This window comes from Scleropages formosus, chromosome 3 (assembly GCF_900964775.1).
Source record: "Scleropages formosus chromosome 3, fSclFor1.1, whole genome shotgun sequence".
Lineage (NCBI taxonomy): Eukaryota > Metazoa > Chordata > Actinopteri > Osteoglossiformes > Osteoglossidae > Scleropages > Scleropages formosus.
Window position 1 is genome coordinate 15,255,261 of NC_041808.1, and position 21,281 is coordinate 15,276,541.

A 21,281-nucleotide genomic window follows, 5' to 3' on the forward strand; every position below is an offset into this window, starting at 1 on the left:
GAAAGTAGGCTGCAAATGCAGGAAGACGGACCAAACTGCTCCTTCTCTGTGCCACACAGGGACAGCAGGGTCTTGATGAGGTGCAGGTGGCCGGCCAGCAGAATGTTGTCTGCCTCACTTGTCTCCAGTTCTGCCGTCCAGGTTGGCTCAAAGTTGTCCAGCCAGTTGATCTCGTCCTCCAACATGGCAGCCGGGCTGATCTGGAGCTGTTCCATCTCTGTGGCTGTAGGGGGAAGAGGGGAGAAAGAACACTGGCGTGGTGCACTACACTCATTACAGTGACATGAGCTTCAAACCTGGAAGGCACGAGAGCAGAAGGATCTTACAGGTGAGATCATCCAGGAGCTGGCATCTCAGGTCGAAGTACTCAGTACACTGTGACAGTAGCCTAAAACAGACCATACAACAAATACCTCAGAAATCACTAAAATAATTTCCCAAAAAATATAACAAGAGATGGCACAATAGAAGTATTAATGACTGAACAACTAAAAAAAGAAAAGGCAATGTGTATCCACATGAACAACCTCTGGTTGATGCCTCTCATGACACTGGTGGGGGACCACAGAGGCAGCTGGGCAGTGAGGACCACGTTGAGAAGGAACAAGTTTGGTTTCTGCAGGTCCGGGTATGCTGATGTGTCTGTCTGGCTCAGCGTGTACAGCTGGTCACAGGCGACACGGCGAATCTGCCATCACACAGCACAATAGTACTTAAAGGCAGTTAAGATTTGTTTTTAATATACTGCATATTTTTTTTAAAAAAAAAAAAAAAAAAAAGCCCCCACTTCAGCTAAAGGAAACATAAAAAGTTAGAGAGAAAATGTGGCCAATTTTAACATTAAAAGACATACCTCTCCACTTGGTGATCCAAGCAAAATGTCGATGATAAAATCACTCACATTTGGTAGAGTGTAAAAAGAACCTAACACACAGATGGGGGGGGGGGGGGGGGGGGGGGGAGGTATTAAAACCCCACCAAGATTTAAAGATACACAAACATTTTAAACACTTATGTGAAATTCTCACATTAATGATTAATCCAACATCAAATTTTTATCCCATCTTAAATTTAAAAGCGTTGTGAAATATTGCTGGACGTCTGCTCAGTCAGTACTTTTGTGTAAACGTGTTTATTTGTGACTCTGCGTGCATCCGCGCATATGTATGCACACGTGTGTGTGTGTATATACACGTGAGCGATTCTCACAAAGCTGCTGGCAGCGCAGTTGCAGGCAGGTGACAAGGAGCGACAGAGCCTCGCGGGCGATGATTGTGTCCTTAATGGACACACACAGCTGTTTCACGCAGATGCCGGGGTGTAAAGCGGTCGCCTCGCCTTCGCTGCCCGAGCTGCAGTTGCTGCCTGTGGAAAGTACATCATTTGACATAGAAAAGCATACGCTGGTACAGTACCCTATGTTCTGACAAGGAGAAGCAGTCTGAACACCAGCACAGGTATAATACTGTACAGATCTAGACTATGTAGGCTCTTCAATTTATGAGCTAAACTGAGACCAGAATGTTAGTTACCCGTGTTGTTTGTAACTTCAAGTTACTACAGGCACTATAAACAGAAGGTTAAAAATACAGACTTCCCTCGCTATTTATGGGTGAGGTTCTGCAAAAACCTGGGTTATAGCTACAATTTAAAAAAAAAAAAAAAAAAAAACCCACTGAAATGTGCAACACTCATCTTGTATTGATCATGAGCTGTAAACACTGGAGGGGAGCTGAATTAAAGCAGTGCTACAATGCTATTCTATTTGGGTGTGTTTTACAGACATTTGTCCGCTGGCTGTAGAAATGCACAATTTGCTGTACCACCAAGATATTTTAAAAACATTAAATACATAAGGAAAAATGTTTCAATCTTTGAACATTCATAATATAAGTAACCACTGGATTCTGAGGACTGGTTGCATAGATATAAGAGATCAGGCAGTGGATGGAAGGAAGAGATGATGGGCCTGACCTGTGCTGCTCAGGCGGTTACGGATGCCCCCAGGAAACAGGGAGTGGTTGCTCTCTCTGATTGGCTGGCTGCTGCCCACAAGGTCCAGTCGGCCTGCTGCAGCTGCCCATGTAAGCCGCATAAAACAGGCTACTGTAGATGTGAAGTCACTCACCTCCATGGTCTGATGCCAGTGGGGAAATAGACCATAAGACATACCTTCAAAAATACATATTATTACATAAAATGTTGCAACATGGATATGTTTATCTGCCATTTGTTTAGATTCAAAACAAATGATGAATGCAAGCGTTTAGTCGTAATTTGTATGAAAACAAAATCAACAAGTGCAATGGATACATAACCTAATTGAGTCATACAAAGTAAACCCTTTCTCTGCAAACTCTCCTATAATGGAATCACTGATTAAACTTCCTCATATTTATTTAGTTTCAGATCTTTGCTCTGCAACCAACCTATACTGTGTTTCAGGGAATACAGAAACTCTCTAGCAGACACCTGACCTGAATGGCTACACGTGCGGCAGGAATGATCTCCTCCACACGGATGGAAGAGCGCTCCGACAGGGACATTTGCCGGTAGGAGGACTTCTCTGGGGTGCCGCACAGCGAGAGCTGCCTGCTGCTCTGACGGTTCACATTGCGAAAGGGACGGGAAGACAGTGTGTCTGGTCCATCTTTGCTCACATCCTCATCCAGGATGCTTGGCATGGTCTGACCCACGAGAAGAAACCTGCAGAGGGAGCCAGAGCTCAGAAGAACAGCAACTCCAAGACCCATATACACCCTAGAAATGTACTGATATTTTGAATTAAAGGAAAGCTTGGCAACTGAAAAGCCAGACTTAATATACTACATTCATTGACCACCAAAAAAAGCTACCTTGCAAGCTGAAGGCAGATGGAGTAAACTCCCTGTCTGGTCTCATAGTCCACCTCCGATGGTATAGAGTCCTTCTGCATCACGTTGACCACCAGGCTGAAAGCAGACATGCATTCTTACAATGTACTATCTTGTCAGATTGATTTCTCAGTCTTTCAAGCCCTCTTGTGATTAACTGAGCTCTACCTTAAGCCACCCGCTTTGAGGAAGTTTTCACAGAAGGATTTGACACTAGTCTTGGCCATCTCGTCATCAGAAGTGGGCATCAGCTTTGAGCTCAGCACCTATGGAAATAAAAGCAATGATGTAAGGAATGTCTGGAAAATATTGTAGTACACACTACAGACTAAAGTCTCAGGAAGTAGGAATGGTCTACTTATGAAGTATTAACTTTTATTCTTATCTGAATACTGCGTCTTCCGGTCACGACAGATTTTACCCTCTGCATTCAGTAAGGAAAATGGTAAATTCAGTATTAGTACATCACTTCCTTGACAATTGTCTTGCATGTGCTGCTCCTTATTCAGCTGTCACTTGCCAAAATATATCCTCAGTTCTTTATTTCACAGAAAAAAAATCTTTCAAAATTTAAATCCACGTGTTTACTGGTGAATTTAAAAACCAACTGAAGTGTAAAACAAAAACTCTTCAATATAATCAACTCTATACTGTGATACTAAGATCAAAGTACAACCGTCAGCCACCTTTACAATATGACTTATCCCGTCCCACTCCATTCAAACATGACCATTATTTCTTTCATATCTTCAGATCCATGGAAACAGAGGCAAGAAAAGCATATAGATGTGCCCTGCTTTACATTTTGACAGGATGTGAAACATGACCGGCTTACCTTTTACCTACTCTTTGAAAAACACTTTGCATCTGGCTTTCCAAAAATAATGGAATATTATTTGGCATGAATGCATGTGATTTTGGCTGATACCATGGTATTAAGGTAAGTTCTATGAATAAAGATTCTGGAATGTCATTTTAAAACAAAGACAAAAGGTACCTCCAGGTTGTAAAGTACCCTGAAGGTGGACATGCCCGGTGCAGATGAACGGAACAGTGATTCCAGAATGGAGGCAGCGCTCTGCTGGTGCTGCTGCTTGGAGGACAGAGATGGGGACTTGGAAGCTTGAGACCCAGAGCCCAGTGTGAAAAGGGTTTTCTGGAACAGGCAGAGATACCGTCCTCAGCACTGTTCACCACTGGGCACCATCCCTGTAAGTCACTGCATATCAGAAGTAGAACCAGATTCATGGGGCTGTTGAAGGGGACATACCTGGTGGCTCCAGACACTTGACTCTTTAGGCACAAAGTTGTCTAAAGCGTCTTGAACCTCTGGGTCAGTGGGGATCAACAGCAATAGCTTGCGAACCCGCAAGGTTATTCTGTGAGGAAGACAGAAAGGATTAATACTTAAGCAAATACCTGGAGCAGAACTATGGAAGACTGATTTGAAGAGAATGCCACGGCACCTCCAAGACCAAGCACCTCACCTAGGCTCCTCCAAGTTGGCAAGCTGGTACAGCATTTCAAACACATTGCACACTAAGGCCATCACCACACCAGGCAGGGACTTCTCCTGTGTGAAGGAAGACCTCACTCACTACGCAAGACTACTTCGGAAACATCCAGGCCACGTCAGCGGTGTAAGGGTCACTGGCGCACAGACCTGCTCCATGGCATAGACCGAGTTGAACACGCCACTGCTGCTGCTACTGCTGCTGGCGCTGGCAGAGGAGTCGGCGGAGCTCCCAGATGGGGTGCCCGTGCCGGAGCTCTTCACCGTCAGGCTCTGCTCATCGGAGAAACCCAGCTGATTGAGCAGCTTCTGGTCACGGTTCATTGTCAGCTGGTCAGCAGACACACAGCAGTAATAATGTTAACACAATATAAAACACACAACTTTCAACTCAGGTTTGAGTAAAAGTGACATAATGTAACTGTCGATAATTTCTTTGAAAATCACATCAAATAAGCAAAATATTGTTTTACAGGAAGTAATCTGTGAATTAGTGTCCATCACTAAAATAAGCAACTTATGTGTTATACCATGCTGTCATTAGCGAATATCTGGACATTATCCACAGGGCAGTTCAGGTGCTCTGCAATCTTCCACCTGATGCTCCCAATGGTTTCATTGCTGTGTGCCTGAGGCATAAAAACCACATTCAGAAAATATGATTAAACACATTTACAGCTCGACACTGGAATGAATGTATTATCACCACACTTCAAAGTTTACTTGCATAAAAATACATCTAGGTTCATTTTTTCCACCCCATTCGTAAGAGACAAGCAAATGTCTAAGATGTTTAGTGATTCTAGTACCATAAGTCACCTTGGACAGAAATGCTAGTTAAATAACAAAGCTGCTCTGGAAAAAAGCTTCTACCAAATGAATACACGTTAATGTAAATTACTATACAGAACATCTACCAAACAGTGCGATTTAGACACGTGAAAGAGGACCCACCTCCAGAGTAAAGGTATCTTTGGTAGACTCATAGGTGATGTGTAGAGCAACAGGGTGCCCATGGAAAGAGGCACCATGAGGTAGAATTGTCCGAGGAACCGAATACAAATCCTGAGAAAACCAAATGGGCACTGCTAGTTTATGCAGGAGTAACGCTGTGAGTCCAGCACCTTCAGCCCTTTACCAGCGGTTTTTACATCAAAGTCTCTCTCATACACACAGAGCTATATGCTTCCAAGAAAAAAGTGAAAATTAATGTTAAAGTCTGTCACAAAAGAACTTACCTCAGGCAAGACACTTAAAATCTAAGTTATTTATGGTGGAAAAATGAATGCATTTTGTTTTCTTAAAATATTTGTCATTTAAGCATTTAAACTCAGAAAAAGTGCTACGTGTTCCCCAAAACAACACAATGTGCGAATCAAATATTATAGTTCTCTAAGGGTTTTTACTAGGAGGAAGCTATGGCAAGTGCAATTATGAAAAATTTGCTCCAAACTACATTTTAATTGAATCAGCACACAGCACCCAGGTGAGTACTGTGACACACACTGCAAATTCTCACATACCACTTCATGTTATGCAGCATTGGTGGAGGGGGGGGAACATGTAGCGCAAACGCAAATTCAAAATCACAAATCCAAATTTTCTTGATCAAATCCACCAGAGGCAATAAGACATGAAGACAAAGGAGGAGGAAAAACAAGTTAAATTCCCCTCAATATAAGAGATTAGTTTACTAATGCCTTACCTCAATAGTAATAACATATCGTTCAGCGAGTAAAAGCAGTCTCTCGATTATCACCAGCTTCGATGACCTGAGAATGACATCAAATTGAACTGGATGGTGCAGGAAAGCAGACTAGTTTCGTATGACATTTGTGTCCAAATGTGATACCAACACAGCCATTTAAAATCATAAGAATTCATAAGAAACTAGATGAAATTTGGTTAGGCGAAAATCCTGAGGACATGATCCACATGGAAAGAATACTACTGTGACTCAGTCCTTACCTGGAAGGAGATTGTACAGAGGTGGCCACAGTGGGCATGGCCGTAGCCGTCAGCATCTTGGTTGCTCTGGTAACAGCATGAGTCAGTGTGGGGCCCCCCAGGGCGGAACTGGCAGCCTATGAAAACCGGGAGGAGTGCGAAAATGTGAAAACACAGAGCTGCCAAATGCCTAAAGCTGTGCAACCCGAAGTCTTCTTTGTACATTCAGAGGGTTGAAGGAAAAAAAAGCTTTAGAGAAATGATTGTAATGCTATCAAACAAGCAAGCTCAGAGTGTAAACTACAGGTCTAAGTGGTATACAAGTGATTTAACTGATGGAACTGAACATCAGTGCCAGTGTGGGCAAAAAGGGGAGGAGGGGGAAAGGAAGAAGGGGGGGGGGGGGGGGGGGGGGGGAAGCATGGTTCTTAGTGAGAATAAAATTTACTTAACGCTTGTGCCACGTTGAAACGAGTTCCAAAAATCCTGTACAGGATTCACAGGAATGACTCCATAATTGAATTGCATTGCAATGACTCCATAATTACAGACCCTCAAACCCCCCATTTGAAGTGTACAATGTAAGAAATGCACAGCTGTCCACGCAAGCTAAAAAATATTTATACATGATGGCATCAGATGTCTGACCTGATGCCAATCACCAAAGCAATATACAGTATTAATACTGAAAATGAGGAGAACCTCAACTTGATCTACTCACCTCTAATCTTTTGTAACAGTCTGCAATAAATTTCTTATGAAGAGAGACAGAATCCTGTTTAAAAAAGAAACAACAGGATTACAAGCCAGTCTGTACTTGAGCACAGATCTTAACCGTACTACGGCAGCAGTGTGTCACGACGGCTATTCCATGGTGATGCAGGCTGACCTTCTTCATTTTGGGATTGAGGTTGATGTAGCTGTAGGTGATGATGAGCTGGATGGCCTCATTAGCAATCTCCTCGTCAGGCGACTCCATGGCTATCCGCCAGATGAAGTCCATCCCAGCCAGGTCCAGGCGCTCCACGAACTGGAGCAAAGGAGAGATGGAGAGGGGAAGAGAACGAGGGGCATGTAGGAGTGGTGCAATGCAGACTCACACAGCAGCATTACAGAACCTCCTGGCATGCAGGCAACCATATTAAGAAAGCTAATTTTCTAATGAATTTTCTTCAGAAATGTGGCACATCCTTTTTCGTTAATGACATTCATAAACAAGTCCATGTCAGTTCACTACATGACGATCATTATCATCATCATCCAAAGTCTTCCTGCTAAATAAACAGGTGTAAATCAAAGAGCTTACAGAAGAGACATTTGCTAAGCAACCACTGGAAGCTGTGATGCAAACTGAAGGCTCACTGTACACCTGAATGTAGTCAAACACTCTCACAGAGACCCATCACTGGGACCCTTATCTGACAGGCCACAACTGCAACAGAAAGGGAGAGAACATACCAGCTGAGTTCCCTGGCGCTTCAGTCGGTGATCACTCATGTTGACATTTTCAAAGAAGGTCTTGAACAGATTAAACCCTACAAAAGGGAACAAACTGAAGTTAAAACTGACCATCACTTACCACCTCAAAACAAAAGATGTTCAAAACAGTTTAAATGTTGACTGCCTGTAAAGTGTAAGGTCAAGAGAAAACAATGTTTCTTGGTAGATGCAAAAAGAACTTTGAGAGGTCTACAATGCAAGAAGTCTTATGTCACATTTAGGTACAGGGCTTTTACAACACAGCTGTAACTTTTATATTGACTGAGTCTTCTCCTGTCTGTAACCAAAAAAGGAAACGTACATGTAACTGACCTCTACAAACGAATAAAGAACCTATGTGTGGAAAGCTTCACTTTTCCAACTTCTTATGTCAGCTGTCCCTCACCGTTCATGGTAATCTCATAAGGCTCCAGCTTGAGGATCTTCTCCTTGAAGAGCTGTTGCTGCACATCACTCTCCAGGTCATGCTGTCCTTTGGTAAACCACTCAAAGCAAATCTGTACCAAGACAGGAAAAGGGCATCGCCTTTACTTCTGCAAAAATCATTGATCACAGCCCAAAAAAGCCATCCATTCAGCTGCACACTGAATAACTAGTTCTTAAGTTACTCAGATAAATACTCCACACTGCCAACACCCATAGCTACACTGACAGAGATATGAAAAACAGTATTTCAGAAGGACTTCAATTATATTGTTGTTTAATAAACATAAGTCAGTCATTTCACCTGTTTATACAGAATGACATTACTGGAGCAACTCCAATGAGAGTTTTTGGTCCAGAGTGCAATGACACAGGCTAGTGCACAATGCTAGGCACTATGCCTCCTGTTCCCCTCAGTTAATAATCCATTTTACAAAGCTGACTCCATGACAGACACAACACAGTATGTGTTCCGAGGCCTACCTCTCTGTCTAGCTCACAGACATCCATGCCTGATACGAGGCACTCCCAGACCTCCTTTGCTCGGTTCCACACCAAGTACAGACTAGCCTCTTGGAGGAAGAAGGCCAGGAACTTCAGGTGGCCCTCCAGGTACTATGAGCACAAGAGAAATAATGAGCACGCAACCAACACAAGATATACCAGTACGTTGTTAATGCTAAAAAAACTTCTACTGGGAGGGAAAAAAAAAAAATTCATTCATTTCCCATACTTGTTTACCGCTAAAATATATATATATATATATTTTTTTTTTACACTGCAGGTATTAAACATCTCTTGCAAAGGTTTATTTAACTCTAGGTTATTTACTCAGACTAATTTGATAGAAGTCCAATTCCATTACCTAACTGCTCTGGAAATAACATACAGTCTCACCTCCTGGTAAGAGTATCGACCATCCACAAGGGTAGACCCTGAGAGTCCCCCGGGACCAGCTACAGAGACAGCCAGCCTGTGGCAGGACACCAGGCTCCCAGTTATCAGCTTCACAATCTCAAAGTTCTTCTTCAGGTCCTGGATGATGCTCTGCTAAGGGGCAGAGCAAGTGAAACATTGAAGATGGAGAAGATAAAATGGGCTCTTTAGAGCTTTCACACAGAAACAATAATCCGGTGCTAAATGCCACTACAATGCTATACAATTATTACAAAAACGTACGTTTACTCATTTAGCTGAAACTGTTCACCAAAGCAACTTACAGTTATTAACCAATTTATACAGCTGGATAATTATACTGGAGCAATTTAGGATAAGTATCTTGCCCAAGGGTACAAGAGCTGGAGGTGGGATTCAAACCTGTGACCTTTTGGGTCCAAAGGTAGCAGCTCTAACCACTACATTACAAGCTGTCCCTAGCAGAATGCCCTGGGGCAGCTGCATCAGAAAGGCTGGCTCACCTTGTCCTGCTTTTGGTACGTCTGCTTGATGACAGAGCGCGTGATCTCATGGAGCTGTCTGAGGGCTGGTACCACCCACACAGTCTGAGGGTTGCTCTGCTGGGAGGACTGGGAGCACAGAGACAGACAGACAGTGAAAAAGAGGCCTGATTACACCAATAAACAGATGCAGACAAAAAATTAAACACAGTAGGAAGAGAGATTCTAAAGTCCCCTCAGGAAAAAAACTCACTGTGCACCAATTTTTTTTAAAACCACATTTTATAAATTATGGTCTAAAGCATTGTTCTTTCCAAACAACCAAGATGATCCCAATATGTTAGAACAGATATTGCAAAAATTAGGGTTTAAACCAGGAATTAAGTCATCACTAATCTCCGATAGATAACATCAAGGACTGACTTCTAGGGCAAAAGATAGGAAGTAAGATACTTAAACTGACCTGACTGAAATGTTAGATGGAAACAACAATGTTCTAGAACAGATTTAAGGAAGAAGGTAAACATTGAACTGCAATATTTCATTTGTGGAAACACACACAAAAAAAAAAAAAAAAGTCGAGATGAAGAGATTGTAGGGTTACAAATCATATGCCCATGGTGCAATCAAGCCCCACCATGCCATAGGGTGCAGTTTTATTGGCAGTGAATGCTGATTGGCCAGTATCATTCATTGACAGCAACCCAGTGGGGCTTCCTTACTTTGGACACCAAGCTCAGTTTCTTCCTGCTCCAGGAACCAGTAAGAAAAGTGACTTGTATCTCACTGGAACATTTTGTTTCCTCCTGTATTTGTATCTAAAAAAATAAGCTTAATTTATTGCTTCCTCTAGGAAAGGAAAAAAAAAAACAAAAAAAAAAACAAAAAACACTAAGTTATCAAGTTGTCATTCACCCAATCAAACCACGAGAATATCAAAATGAAAGGGGAGGAAATGGTTAGCAGCTTCAGGGCTTAGGGACACAACCACGTGTCAGGATAAATTAGGAGCTATGCATCAGGGTTCGGATCCAACAAAGTCTGGTGCACAGACATAATAGGAGCCGTGCCCCTAATGTTAAAACAAGCCTAAGTCCAATGAGTACTGCTGAGATCAGTTTTTGATTCCCCTCAAATACCTGTCACACCCCTGATCTGGTGATACATGGAATCGTTCATATTTTAATCTTTCCATGCAGATGGTCAGGCTTTGGTTTCGCTTTAGGAAATTTTAAATAAAAAAAAAAGAAAAAAGAAAAAACCCAAAAGCAGGATGTTTCCTCCAAAGGGAGACAGGCAGATAGATAAGGATTGATTTAAGGGATTCAGCAGTGTCAACCAAACTGGCTCATCCTGGAGAATATTTTAAAAATACTGGCCAAAATTGTCCCAAAAAACACACCTATTTTTTCATTAAAAACAACAAAATGTACAAGCAGGAGGAGGACATAATCAAGCCTCAGCCCAAGTCTCCCCAGAAGACATGTTTGTGAGACTTGTGATGGTGTACCAAGTCTATTAGCTTAATAGTCATCTGTGAGAGTGCAAAACACTTGTCCATTTTCAAGGGAAATATGTTACCTATAAAAGTTTAATAAAAAACTCATCTACTGGGGCTTGTACAAAAGCTTTGTATTCCTTAATTGCTCCTGTTTTTTTTTTTTTTTTTTTTTTTTTTTTTTTTTTTAAAAAAAGCGTCACACTTTTCAAAGTAAAACCAAGACCACGATGTTTGAGTATCCCATAGCTGTGAGATTTGTGTTGAGAAGTTTTTTGGAATTGGTATTAAAGTCTTGGCAGGACATCTAACTTCAGATGTCTATTCAGTCAATGTCATGTGAAGTCCTTGACACACGGAAGCAGGTGACATGGTGTCTGCTGTGTTCTAAAGCACACCCACAAGCACAACCCTTTTCCTAAACCTCCTGGACTACATAAACCCTGCCCGTGTGACACCCGCCCCTTCCACCTCAGGACAAACTTCAATGTTTCACCCTTTGTTCCAGCCCCTGCCCACCACAGCCCACCTTCTTGATATCCTCAATGCACTTAATGATGTAGTTCCTCTTGACGGTTTCCTTGACAGCATAGGCATCGCTGAGGATGGTCAGATGCTCATCCAAGGCCTGTTGCACCAGGCCTGTGGGCAGGGTAGGCAGGTGTGCCAGGTCCCACAGCAACTCCAGAACCTGAACAAGAGGTAGGAAAGGGGTCAGGGAAAGGATATTGACAAAGTCAGTGCACAGGACTGCACAGATCTCAAAGACAAAAAACACTTTGAGGGGACACACAAAACAGCCCAAGATTAAATACAAGAACACATGCTGGGTAATTTCAGAGCTGAGCATCATGTACACCTTGCCCGTGGTGCCTTCAGAGCGAGCCTCTCGTCCAATCCTCCCAATAAGGCTGAGGAGCTTCTGTCGAACCCGGTCGCTCTCTACCTCCCAGCTCTGAGTAGGGAGACAAAAACAAAAACACACCTTCATATCTTGCTTTCCAGTGACTTTTTGAGAAAAGGCAAAGAATATATAAATCACTCCTGAGTCTGTGTGCCGTTAAGGGCTTGTCCACCCTACCTGCCTGGCCTCAAAGGGAGCTCACAAACTCAGCCAACGAGCTTTACCTTCTGAATAAGGAGAAAGAGGTGGCCGAGCTGGTCAAAGTTGAACTTGACGGCAGCGGCTGCGATGATGGTGTGAATGTTCTCTATCACAGTGGAGGACTGGCCAGCCTGTGTGGGTGCAACAGAAACAAGTCCCATCAGTCATGTGAGGTGGGAAATGAGTACCCAGAGATCCAGCCTGGGCACGTTTCACACTCTCAATGATGCGTTGTCTCTCTGCATACTAATGGACCCTCTCTACTGCAGCACAAAGAAATCACTGTAAGTGAGGACAATTAAAATGAAAAGAAGCCATTATCTCCCATATAAAAGAAAGGACTATTTGCACACAGTTGGGACAGTGTACAGCCTCTTAAGAAACTTATGGTTTGGTGAAACTTATCTCTGCAATTATGAGCAAAGCTTGACACGGACCTGATGTCAATATGACGCGGAAGGACTCGGAAGATTGAAGAAAAAAAAAATCCTGAACATCTATTTCATACGCAATATCCAAAGTGGGTACTCAAAGGAGCCAAGTAGTTCTAATTACTATAAGCAATAGTACAGTTGCTTCCAACTCTACAACATATAAGGAGGTTTGTTATGTAGATCTTAGAAAGACCCCCAAGGAGGGCTGCTGAACACCAGCAGTAGATGGTGGTTGAAGAGTTGCATCCCAGGAGTGTCCAACTATTCTTAACAGTAGGAGGACTCTCAGTACCTCTAAGAAGTAAAAACACTTGATATTAGAAGTAATTGGGTTCATGTGTATTCTGTTACATTTTTAGACTTTCATAATTTACACCAAGTGGACAATTACAACTTGAAACTAATAAGGGGCAATGAGCCTGATGCATATTTTATTCATAGATCCCCTGCCTTGCTTATATCCAACACACCACCATCTGTGCCTACAGGAAGTAATGAGATGGAAATCCCACAATTCGAGTACAAAATGACTCCAGGCACACCAGGGCCCAGGTGTCTGGGAACAGCAGGTCACAATATGAGACAAACTTGGCTCCAATTTCAAATACCCCATGATGGTAGACATAAATCTAATGTGTAACCCAAGGGCAAAAAGGACCCACTGACCTGTATTCTCCAAATTTTGGAGAGTTCATCCAGAGACAGTTTGCTACCCAGGAGCTCGATAATTCCCTTTATACGGTCACAGTACTGCGCCTGGTCAATGTTCCCTGGGACACAATAGCGAGAACAACAAAATGCAGAGGGGCAGACACAAAAGAGTAATTTAATACACAGGACATAAATTAGAAGGAGAAATGTACAAAGACCAAACATGTGAAGGAAGTGTTACCTTCCAGGGCTATTGACAGGACTGAGTTCTCCACCAGCCAGTCCAGCAACCGGTCGGTGTCAATGGCATTCTTCACAGTCTTAGATACAGTGCTTTCCTCGATCAGCTTTGTCACCTTCGGAAAAGGAGGAAAGTAGACCTTAGCAGGGTGGAAGGAAGCAAAGAACCATAGAGCGGGGTTGCTACCCACGCAGCCTGACCTCTTTGAGGGAGTTCATCTTGGCACTAAAGTGTGGCGTCTTCAGCATGCGCAGCAGGATGTCTAGTCTCAGGTCGTCCACCACCGTGACGAGGTCCCGTTGGAAGCGCATGCACAGCAGCTTGATAGCTGACAGGAGCTCCGGGATGCTGACCAGACGCTGTGCGAAGGGCTTATGACTGTTAGCTCTGATCTTTGCTCAACGACAACAAGTATACTTGCACCCCAGCAGACCTGCAGTCTAATCCTGAGGGTGATTTAGAAATATTTCCAGAAACCTTTTCTAAATGGAATATAAAACAGTATAACAAGCTCATGTTATTCTAAAATCCAGTTTCCAATTCTTCAGCATCATGCCATGTTATATATGGGCAATGAAAATACATCAGTTTTGTTACTCTGCAGGGCCATAATAGCCAATCCATCTTTTACGGCTCTAATCTAAAAGGCTTCAACACAACTGGTTATTTCTAGAAATATTAAAGGTGGAAAAATGAAAGTATTTAATTCAAGTCATTTTCACACTGTTTATTTCAGCAATCACTGCTGTGAAAACATGACAAATTCCACATTCTGCCAAAGAATTATTTCTAAAATCAAATATTTCCATCTGCTTCTCAGAAAAAATCCAGTACTGAAGAGTTCCAGTACTAAACATTTCCATTTTGTTAAACTAGCAATTGCTTGTCACCTTTCTGTTGTTATACCATACAACTGTTCCCATGTAAATCAGTGCCGCGGATCTAAGTGAACGTGGAACAGGAAAGGCTTTACTTTGTTCTACTTCAATGACTAGGTATCACAAAACAACCCCAATAGCATCTTTCACTCAGACACAGGGCCACCGATTTCAAAAAGCCAGACTGTTAGTTACCACATTGCAGTGTTAAGAGGTTCCCACCAAACAAATCAGTCAGTGGTCGGTCAGTAGATCCAATGCATATTCATTTGGAAACATCAACTGTCAATTAAGGATAATTCAGCAAAGACTGATAACGGAGTGATGCTGAAACAATCATTAGTGTGCTTACTGTTCTATTACAAAAAAAAGGGGCTTCAAACACACATTTAAAAACAATGAAGCACATACCTTGTCTTTCAGGTCCTTCTCTTCTAGATTCTGCACATATGTGATCATCTTGTGGATGACAGGATCCAGCATGGGCTGACAGGAAGGAGAGAAAGGGGGGGGGGGGGAGTGTTGCCAAACATCTTACTTTCCTATAACAAGCATGGTAAAAAGAATTACTGTTCTGGTGAGCTGAAGGATAGCACTACATAAAATCTATCTGGCAATAAACAAACAAATGCAGGCTTAAACTGCTGGATCATGAGCCTATTGCAGATTCACCCAAAACAGCTCATTTTAATCTGGCTGGTGAGGCTGGAAGTTGCGAGCTCACCTGCACCAGGCTTGAGTTCAGATACTCAGCGCACACCCCCAGGGGCTGGACCAGTGCCGACACACTCTGCAGAGAGATCCACTTTTAGGGTTTGTGCCTACATTCAGGTGGCTATGTCAAAGTGTATGCATCCGACAGACCTGCGGCTGGTGTTATGCGACAAGTAGACTACGTTGGTTCAAAGACGGAGGACAGAAGCATTAAGTGATTCAGTACATGAAGAAATGGGGAGATGTCCATTTCCCACATCAAGGTCACAGAGGAACATTTGCTGTATTATCTAACATTAAAGTACAAACGTCATGACTATTGAGAAATATTCATATATGAACAAAGTCAATTCTGTTTTGGAGCTGTTCATATACAGGCGGTCCCCGATTTACGACAGGGTTACGTTCTGCGAAACCCATCATAAGTCGAAAATATCCTAAGTTAAAAATGCATTTAATATACCTAACACACACCTTCTGCGTGACAGACCGGGAGATGCGGATCGCTGCCACTGCCCAGCATCACGAGAGTGTATCGCACCGCATGTTGAGGGGATAAATAATTCAAAGCACGGTTTCTACTGAATGTCTATCGCCAGCTCACCATTATAAAGTTGAAAAAAAAATTGTTCAGTCAAACCATCGCAAATCGGGGACCACCTTTACTCAAACTTTCTTTAACAACCTGTTAAGATTCACCAATGCCCCTTTGTGCAATGATTTTTCTTCACTGTTCAATGATGTACTACTTGGTTTCCGTAACACTGATAAAAGGAAAAGAATACCATCTTAATAATCTTACTAGTAAATTTCCACAATGAGTAAATTTTGTTTTATTTTTAAAATGTGGAGTAGCGCATCAGTACCAGCTTAACCTCCAGTAACCATAAAACCTATTGATCTTTGTACTTATTTTGGGCTTTTTGCATAACATTTATTTCCCTGGCATTCTTTTCTCTTTTTGCAGTATATTTTTCTGCGTGCTGAGATGGTATCGTTACTAAATAATAAGTCTATTAAACTAACAGATGCCTGCGAGACCGGAACTCATGGGTCCTAGTTAATAACAATGACCCACGCAGCATGACCTGAAAGATTCATTTCTACCTTGACTCTGCCAACAGATCTTACTGTAAACAACCAACTCACAAGGGAAACACTGATGAGACTATTTCAGAAAGTTTCCTGAGATCAGTGTTACCTTTTTTTTCCACACAACACCCTTCATGGCTGTTAAAAATAAGTTGCACAAGTGAAGAAGCCAAATACAGTAACAAAATGAAGGCCTTTTTGATGCATTCAATAAAGCACTATAAATTTCTCTGTTTTAGAGCATAGTTATGCAGGTTACTTTCTTCATGGTGCCAGGTGGAAAAGGAAGCAGTGACTGGAGGAGAAACTCATCTCTTTGATGGATGGACCATTCTTCCATACCCAGCACTTCCTGGGAAGGCACTGACTGTGGCCACGAAATACCACGGTAAGCCTGAGCGCTCCCCTCCCTCACAGATAAGGCCAACCACATAAACTTCCTCAAATTGCCTCTTTGTATTTTATTCCAATTATTGCAGTGTAATGCTTTGTTTTAAATGTTTTTTCTGCCTTGGGACCATAGACAAAAATTAGCTCTGGATCCAATTCTGGCACAACAGGTGGTAATGTGCATGATGTCTGCAAGCTAAAAGTGAAATAAAACCAATAACACATTGGTGTTATGGAGTCCAGTGCAACCATTGACCATCAACAGATGAAATAGCTTAGCACCTTACAGTCGTGCAAATGCTGGTGCTACAATGTGAGCAAGCCCATTTACTGCCAAGCCTCATTAACTGCCTTAGTCTCCTCACCATGGCACCTCTCCATGGCACCTCTCCCTGCTAAACTCGCAAAATGACTCACAAACGAATGGCAGGCTGACGAAGGCCGCCTCTAGGAACTAATTCACATCGAAAATGGCAAATCCACCCACTTGTTGCTTTATTAACTGTGGCTTTTGACAACTTCTAACATCTGCCAGCTTTCACAAAAGCTCATTTGGGGGGGGGGGATACATGACAGAGTAGAAAAACCCAAATAATACCCAAAGACAGTAAAGTGCATGCTATTGTGACCTGCAAACAAAAAAAATATAAGTTATGAAATTAAGATACTCTGCTGAAAGGAGTTTGCGTATTAGTTTAAAAAAACTACATCGGGATTGGTGGGCCTTGGGCAGGAGGGTCAGATAGAGCGTTCTGAAGACTCTCACCCCAATTTCAACTTCTTCAGCATTCAGCTTGGTCTGGATTGCGGCGAAGCCTCCCATCTCTCCGAACTGCAAGGCAGGTAAGAGTCAATGGGTGAAGACGACACAGGACTTTGCTAACCTCTACATTCTCCCCAAGGATCAAAACCATTTCATAAAGAGGGTCTCCAATGTCTTGAGGCCAGAACATTGCAATTCTCATACAGCAGCAGGAGGAGAGCAGCATTTGACAAAGTGCGCACCGCAGACCCATCATGGATGCAGTCACTTACTGAAATCCTTCAAGTTAATAAATCAAAAGACTCAGGACGGACTACACTTGCAGCAAGGTATGAACATAGAGATTTAATGATTTAAAAGTACTTACTCGGTTGACAAGGTCTACTAGCCATCCGTGTGGCTCCTGAAGAAACACGAAAAGTATTCATTCAGTTTAACCAACTCTGTAACTTGAAAGGCTAATGCTACTGAGCAATCATTTTCAGCCTTCCCTAATGAAACGCCAAAATTGTAGAAGACAGACAAATGAAAATGAAACAAAAAAAAAAAAAAGTTTAGATATTCTACCACCAGAGGGGGAAAAGTGACTATTACTGGCCAGTGGAGGAACTTTGTTTCCACTGAAATTCAGCAATTGCTGAAATCACACTGTGCTCTTAGTGCTCATATGTACCACTGCTGTACCGCTATCATTTCCGTAGCCAAATGTCACACTGTGGTAACGTGACTCATGCTGTTTACCACTGTTCAAAGCCTTTTTACAGATGAGGGTGGGGGACAAAAGCCTCAGAACAAGTTTAATTGGGACTGACCTCAAACAAGTTTAAGTGAGGGCAGCAGTCTGGTCACATTAATTCTAACAACATTTATCAAATATTGTTTACAAAATAAAAACTAGCACACTGCATTCCATTCTATGCCCCCATTAACAAAAAGCATGACTGCTTGAAAGACTTCTGCCATTGCTGCTTAGATAAGATGTAGCCCCTGATGTGGTGCGGCATAGTGGGTTTGTCAACTGCGACTGCGGAAGGTCATTTCAATGTTGGAACACACTGCTAATCTGGCTGTAAGGAAAAGCACATCTATTATGTGATACTGATCTGAATTAAACAGCACCGCTACCTCTCGAACCAGGAGTTTCTCTACTCAAACAAATATCGACTTAAGTAAAAGGCTTAGTCACTTAACTAATTCATGTTAAAGTGTACAAATACAATTTGTCTTCAAGATGCTTTTGTAGAAATGGTTTAACAAAGGTTTACAGTTCAGACAAGTTCCATATTTTGAGTTGAAATCAAATGCACAATAATCCAAACACACCCTGGTCCAGGAAGGTGGGAGGGAGCTGCTGAAATAAAGTGAGGTGAGCAATACCTTCTGGTGACTGGAGACAGGGGAGACGGCGAACATGCAGTCCTCTCCGAACACCTCCACCCAGTTCCTCTGACAGACCTTCAAACGGTTCTTGAAGTGGTACTCATTGTCTGGGTTAAAGGCCTTCCCCACAGGTCATGTGTACACGCACACACACACACACACACACACACACACACACACGTTACTTCCTCAAACCAAACCTTAGTGCAGAATCACACATCACCCTCAATGCACCTGCAATCAACTGTCGTTCGTCAAATCTTCCCCAGATAGAAATATATATTGTTTTAGCTGTTTAGCAGAAACTTGTCCTATAAGACCTATGCAACTTTATCCATTTATAGTTAGATATTAAATGAAGTGTCCCAGGTTTTGCCTAAATTGCTGGTTACACGTCAAAGTCCTGAAGGGCTCTGCAGTGCAACTATTCAACGGGCTCAAAGTGGAGCAAGACCTACCATGGTCAACACGCCCATCAACCCCACTGGGACAGGGTCCTGCTTCACCCGCTCTGCCACCAGGTCTACCAGCAGCATCAGCATGTTATAGATGCCCTCGTGGATCTCCGTGCCCCACTTGTGCACAGCACTGGAGGTCAGCAGCTGCCAGAGAAAGAGGAGGTTTCACTCACACTGCTGTGCTGCCATGTGTCAGACAGGCACACTGAAGCTGGGTACGAGTCTGGCTGCCAGTAACACCATGTCTGAATGGTGCCATAACCTGAGTCACTGCATTCATTATGAAAGTGATGTTTCGGGCAAAAAAAAAAAAATACATTCAGAATGTTCTATTCAGTACTGCAACCAGGCACCAAAATTAGTAATTTTGACAGGGGCGGGGTGGTCACACCAGCAACTAGCAGGTTATATTTACAGGTGGTCCTCAGCTCATGGCAGGGTTCTGTTCTGATGACCTCATCGTAAGTGAGGAGCCTACATACCGTATTACATAAACCATAAGGATACATAAACTGTGTGTGTATTTTATATAATGTAATAGATATTCTATATTTAGAATTTAAGCTATGAAGTAGAATATTATATTTTCATGCCGCACTAATTTCACTTTCATTTCTAAATATGTTTTCTTTTGCTCTTTCCCTTCTGCACCAGAAGAGTCACATTTTCGTTGCTAACCATAGTAAAAAAGGACCAATTGCAATTAGACGTTACAATGAAATATTGGGACTTGATAAATATTTTGTAGATACAGGTTGTCATATTTGCAAATATTAGGTTGCGGACCAGCTGTATTAGATATTAAAATTTAACACAAATGGGTAGCAGGCAACGTAGTTTTTAAAGCTGTTGCCATGCATTGAAGGACCTAGGTATCTCCCCTCACGCAGTAGGACTCTTCAGCAAGGTTCTTTTCCCTGAACTGATACAGTAAAATATACTCTGCTGTTTAAATGTCTAAACTGCCGCATGTCAGGGAAAAGCTACAGCTAAATAAATATTGTAAATGTGATGACCAAGCACCTGGGCAATCCTTATGATATATATTTGTTAATTACAATAATATCAATTTAATAACTTAGTACTTGCAACCCATAAGATGTTCATAAGTGCTCAGTTTTGCTCACAACTCACATTTACGTCATTTGTGTTCTTTCCATTTTCTGGAACTTGATTTGTAGGGATTTAAATCAAGTGCTTCACCAGCGAAGCGACAGCGAAGCGACAGCGATGCTCGAGTGCATTCAACACAGACAACCTTGCACACAGCTGCACAAACAGGGCGCTTTCGGTCGGGGGGTTCTTACCTTTTTGAAGGCTTCTGGCATGCACCTGTCCATGAACCGCTTGCAGTTCTCATCCGCATCAGCGAGACCTAAACAGATAAGGGAGAGCACGTCTGAACAGAACCATCTCACAACGTGCCACATGTTGCTGTACGCTGTGAGCCCGCATACGCTGAAAAATACCGACTGAAGTCGCAGGATCTGTTCCATCACACCACAAACACGCTCTGCAGTTACACTTATATTACAAACAAAGTAATGTGCAATATGCATGTGCCAGTCAGGTGAATAAAGTGATGCAAAGCTTGACAGGGAAATGGGACAGCCAAAAGCAAACATTTTCAAAAACAGAAGTGACTCAATATTCGGAGGAGCGCAGTGTGTAACTCAACTGGTGTTAAAATGTGAAACCAGCGTGCCGCATCAGTCGGATAAAACACACGCTGGAGAGACAACCTTACCCAGCCGGGCCAGGCAGGCAGACGCAACCAGGCACCTGCCCAGCGACTCCTCGCGCTTGTAGGGGATGGACCAGTGGTCGGTGAACACGCGGCTCTCCAGCTCATACAGGTTGGTGGTGGGGAACTCCATGTTCCCGTCAGAGCAATTCCCATTTTCGTCATTACTTCTTGCCTGCTTGTCACACACCGGGAGAGGAAGTAAATCTGAGGGCAGAAAACTGATGGTCTTGTGAAACTGAATGTCTTCACAGCATGACTGTTTAACATGAGCATGGTA

At 42.7% G+C, this 21,281-nt stretch overlaps 1 protein-coding gene across 6 annotated transcripts in view; it reads right to left on the reverse strand.

Moving 5' to 3' along the window:
* usp24 (ubiquitin specific peptidase 24) overlaps nucleotides 1–21,281 on the reverse strand; it is a 42,499-nt gene that overhangs the window by 15,989 nt on the left and 5,229 nt on the right. For 2 of the 6 annotated variants that reach the window (XM_029250726.1, XM_029250729.1), the window contains exons 2-40: nucleotides 21,005–21,179; nucleotides 20,565–20,632; nucleotides 19,258–19,401; nucleotides 18,797–18,919; nucleotides 17,787–17,822; nucleotides 17,423–17,488; nucleotides 15,185–15,250; nucleotides 14,872–14,946; nucleotides 13,783–13,941; nucleotides 13,583–13,697; nucleotides 13,357–13,460; nucleotides 12,280–12,387; nucleotides 12,011–12,106; nucleotides 11,681–11,842; nucleotides 10,376–10,471; nucleotides 9,675–9,782; nucleotides 9,154–9,306; nucleotides 8,740–8,871; nucleotides 8,219–8,330; nucleotides 7,792–7,868; nucleotides 7,223–7,363; nucleotides 7,055–7,108; nucleotides 6,355–6,470; nucleotides 6,092–6,158; nucleotides 5,341–5,451; nucleotides 4,917–5,015; nucleotides 4,537–4,716; nucleotides 4,361–4,446; nucleotides 4,144–4,252; nucleotides 3,871–4,029; nucleotides 3,042–3,139; nucleotides 2,856–2,951; nucleotides 2,478–2,706; nucleotides 1,975–2,137; nucleotides 1,210–1,365; nucleotides 854–924; nucleotides 528–688; nucleotides 327–388; nucleotides 32–223 (exon numbers count right to left, since the gene is read on the reverse strand). In XM_029250726.1, coding sequence (XP_029106559.1) covers nucleotides 32–223; nucleotides 327–388; nucleotides 528–688; nucleotides 854–924; nucleotides 1,210–1,365; nucleotides 1,975–2,137; nucleotides 2,478–2,706; nucleotides 2,856–2,951; nucleotides 3,042–3,139; nucleotides 3,871–4,029; nucleotides 4,144–4,252; nucleotides 4,361–4,446; nucleotides 4,537–4,716; nucleotides 4,917–5,015; nucleotides 5,341–5,451; nucleotides 6,092–6,158; nucleotides 6,355–6,470; nucleotides 7,055–7,108; nucleotides 7,223–7,363; nucleotides 7,792–7,868; nucleotides 8,219–8,330; nucleotides 8,740–8,871; nucleotides 9,154–9,306; nucleotides 9,675–9,782; nucleotides 10,376–10,471; nucleotides 11,681–11,842; nucleotides 12,011–12,106; nucleotides 12,280–12,387; nucleotides 13,357–13,460; nucleotides 13,583–13,697; nucleotides 13,783–13,941; nucleotides 14,872–14,946; nucleotides 15,185–15,250; nucleotides 17,423–17,488; nucleotides 17,787–17,822; nucleotides 18,797–18,919; nucleotides 19,258–19,401; nucleotides 20,565–20,632; nucleotides 21,005–21,179 — 4,525 coding nt within the window. The remainder of the gene's footprint in view (nucleotides 1–31; nucleotides 224–326; nucleotides 389–527; nucleotides 689–853; nucleotides 925–1,209; nucleotides 1,366–1,974; nucleotides 2,138–2,477; nucleotides 2,707–2,855; nucleotides 2,952–3,041; nucleotides 3,140–3,870; nucleotides 4,030–4,143; nucleotides 4,253–4,360; nucleotides 4,447–4,536; nucleotides 4,717–4,916; nucleotides 5,016–5,340; nucleotides 5,452–6,091; nucleotides 6,159–6,354; nucleotides 6,471–7,054; nucleotides 7,109–7,222; nucleotides 7,364–7,791; nucleotides 7,869–8,218; nucleotides 8,331–8,739; nucleotides 8,872–9,153; nucleotides 9,307–9,674; nucleotides 9,783–10,375; nucleotides 10,472–11,680; nucleotides 11,843–12,010; nucleotides 12,107–12,279; nucleotides 12,388–13,356; nucleotides 13,461–13,582; nucleotides 13,698–13,782; nucleotides 13,942–14,871; nucleotides 14,947–15,184; nucleotides 15,251–17,422; nucleotides 17,489–17,786; nucleotides 17,823–18,796; nucleotides 18,920–19,257; nucleotides 19,402–20,564; nucleotides 20,633–21,004; nucleotides 21,180–21,281) is intronic. The other 4 variants (XM_029250730.1, XM_029250728.1, XM_029250727.1 and 1 more) reach the window with 4 other exon arrangements.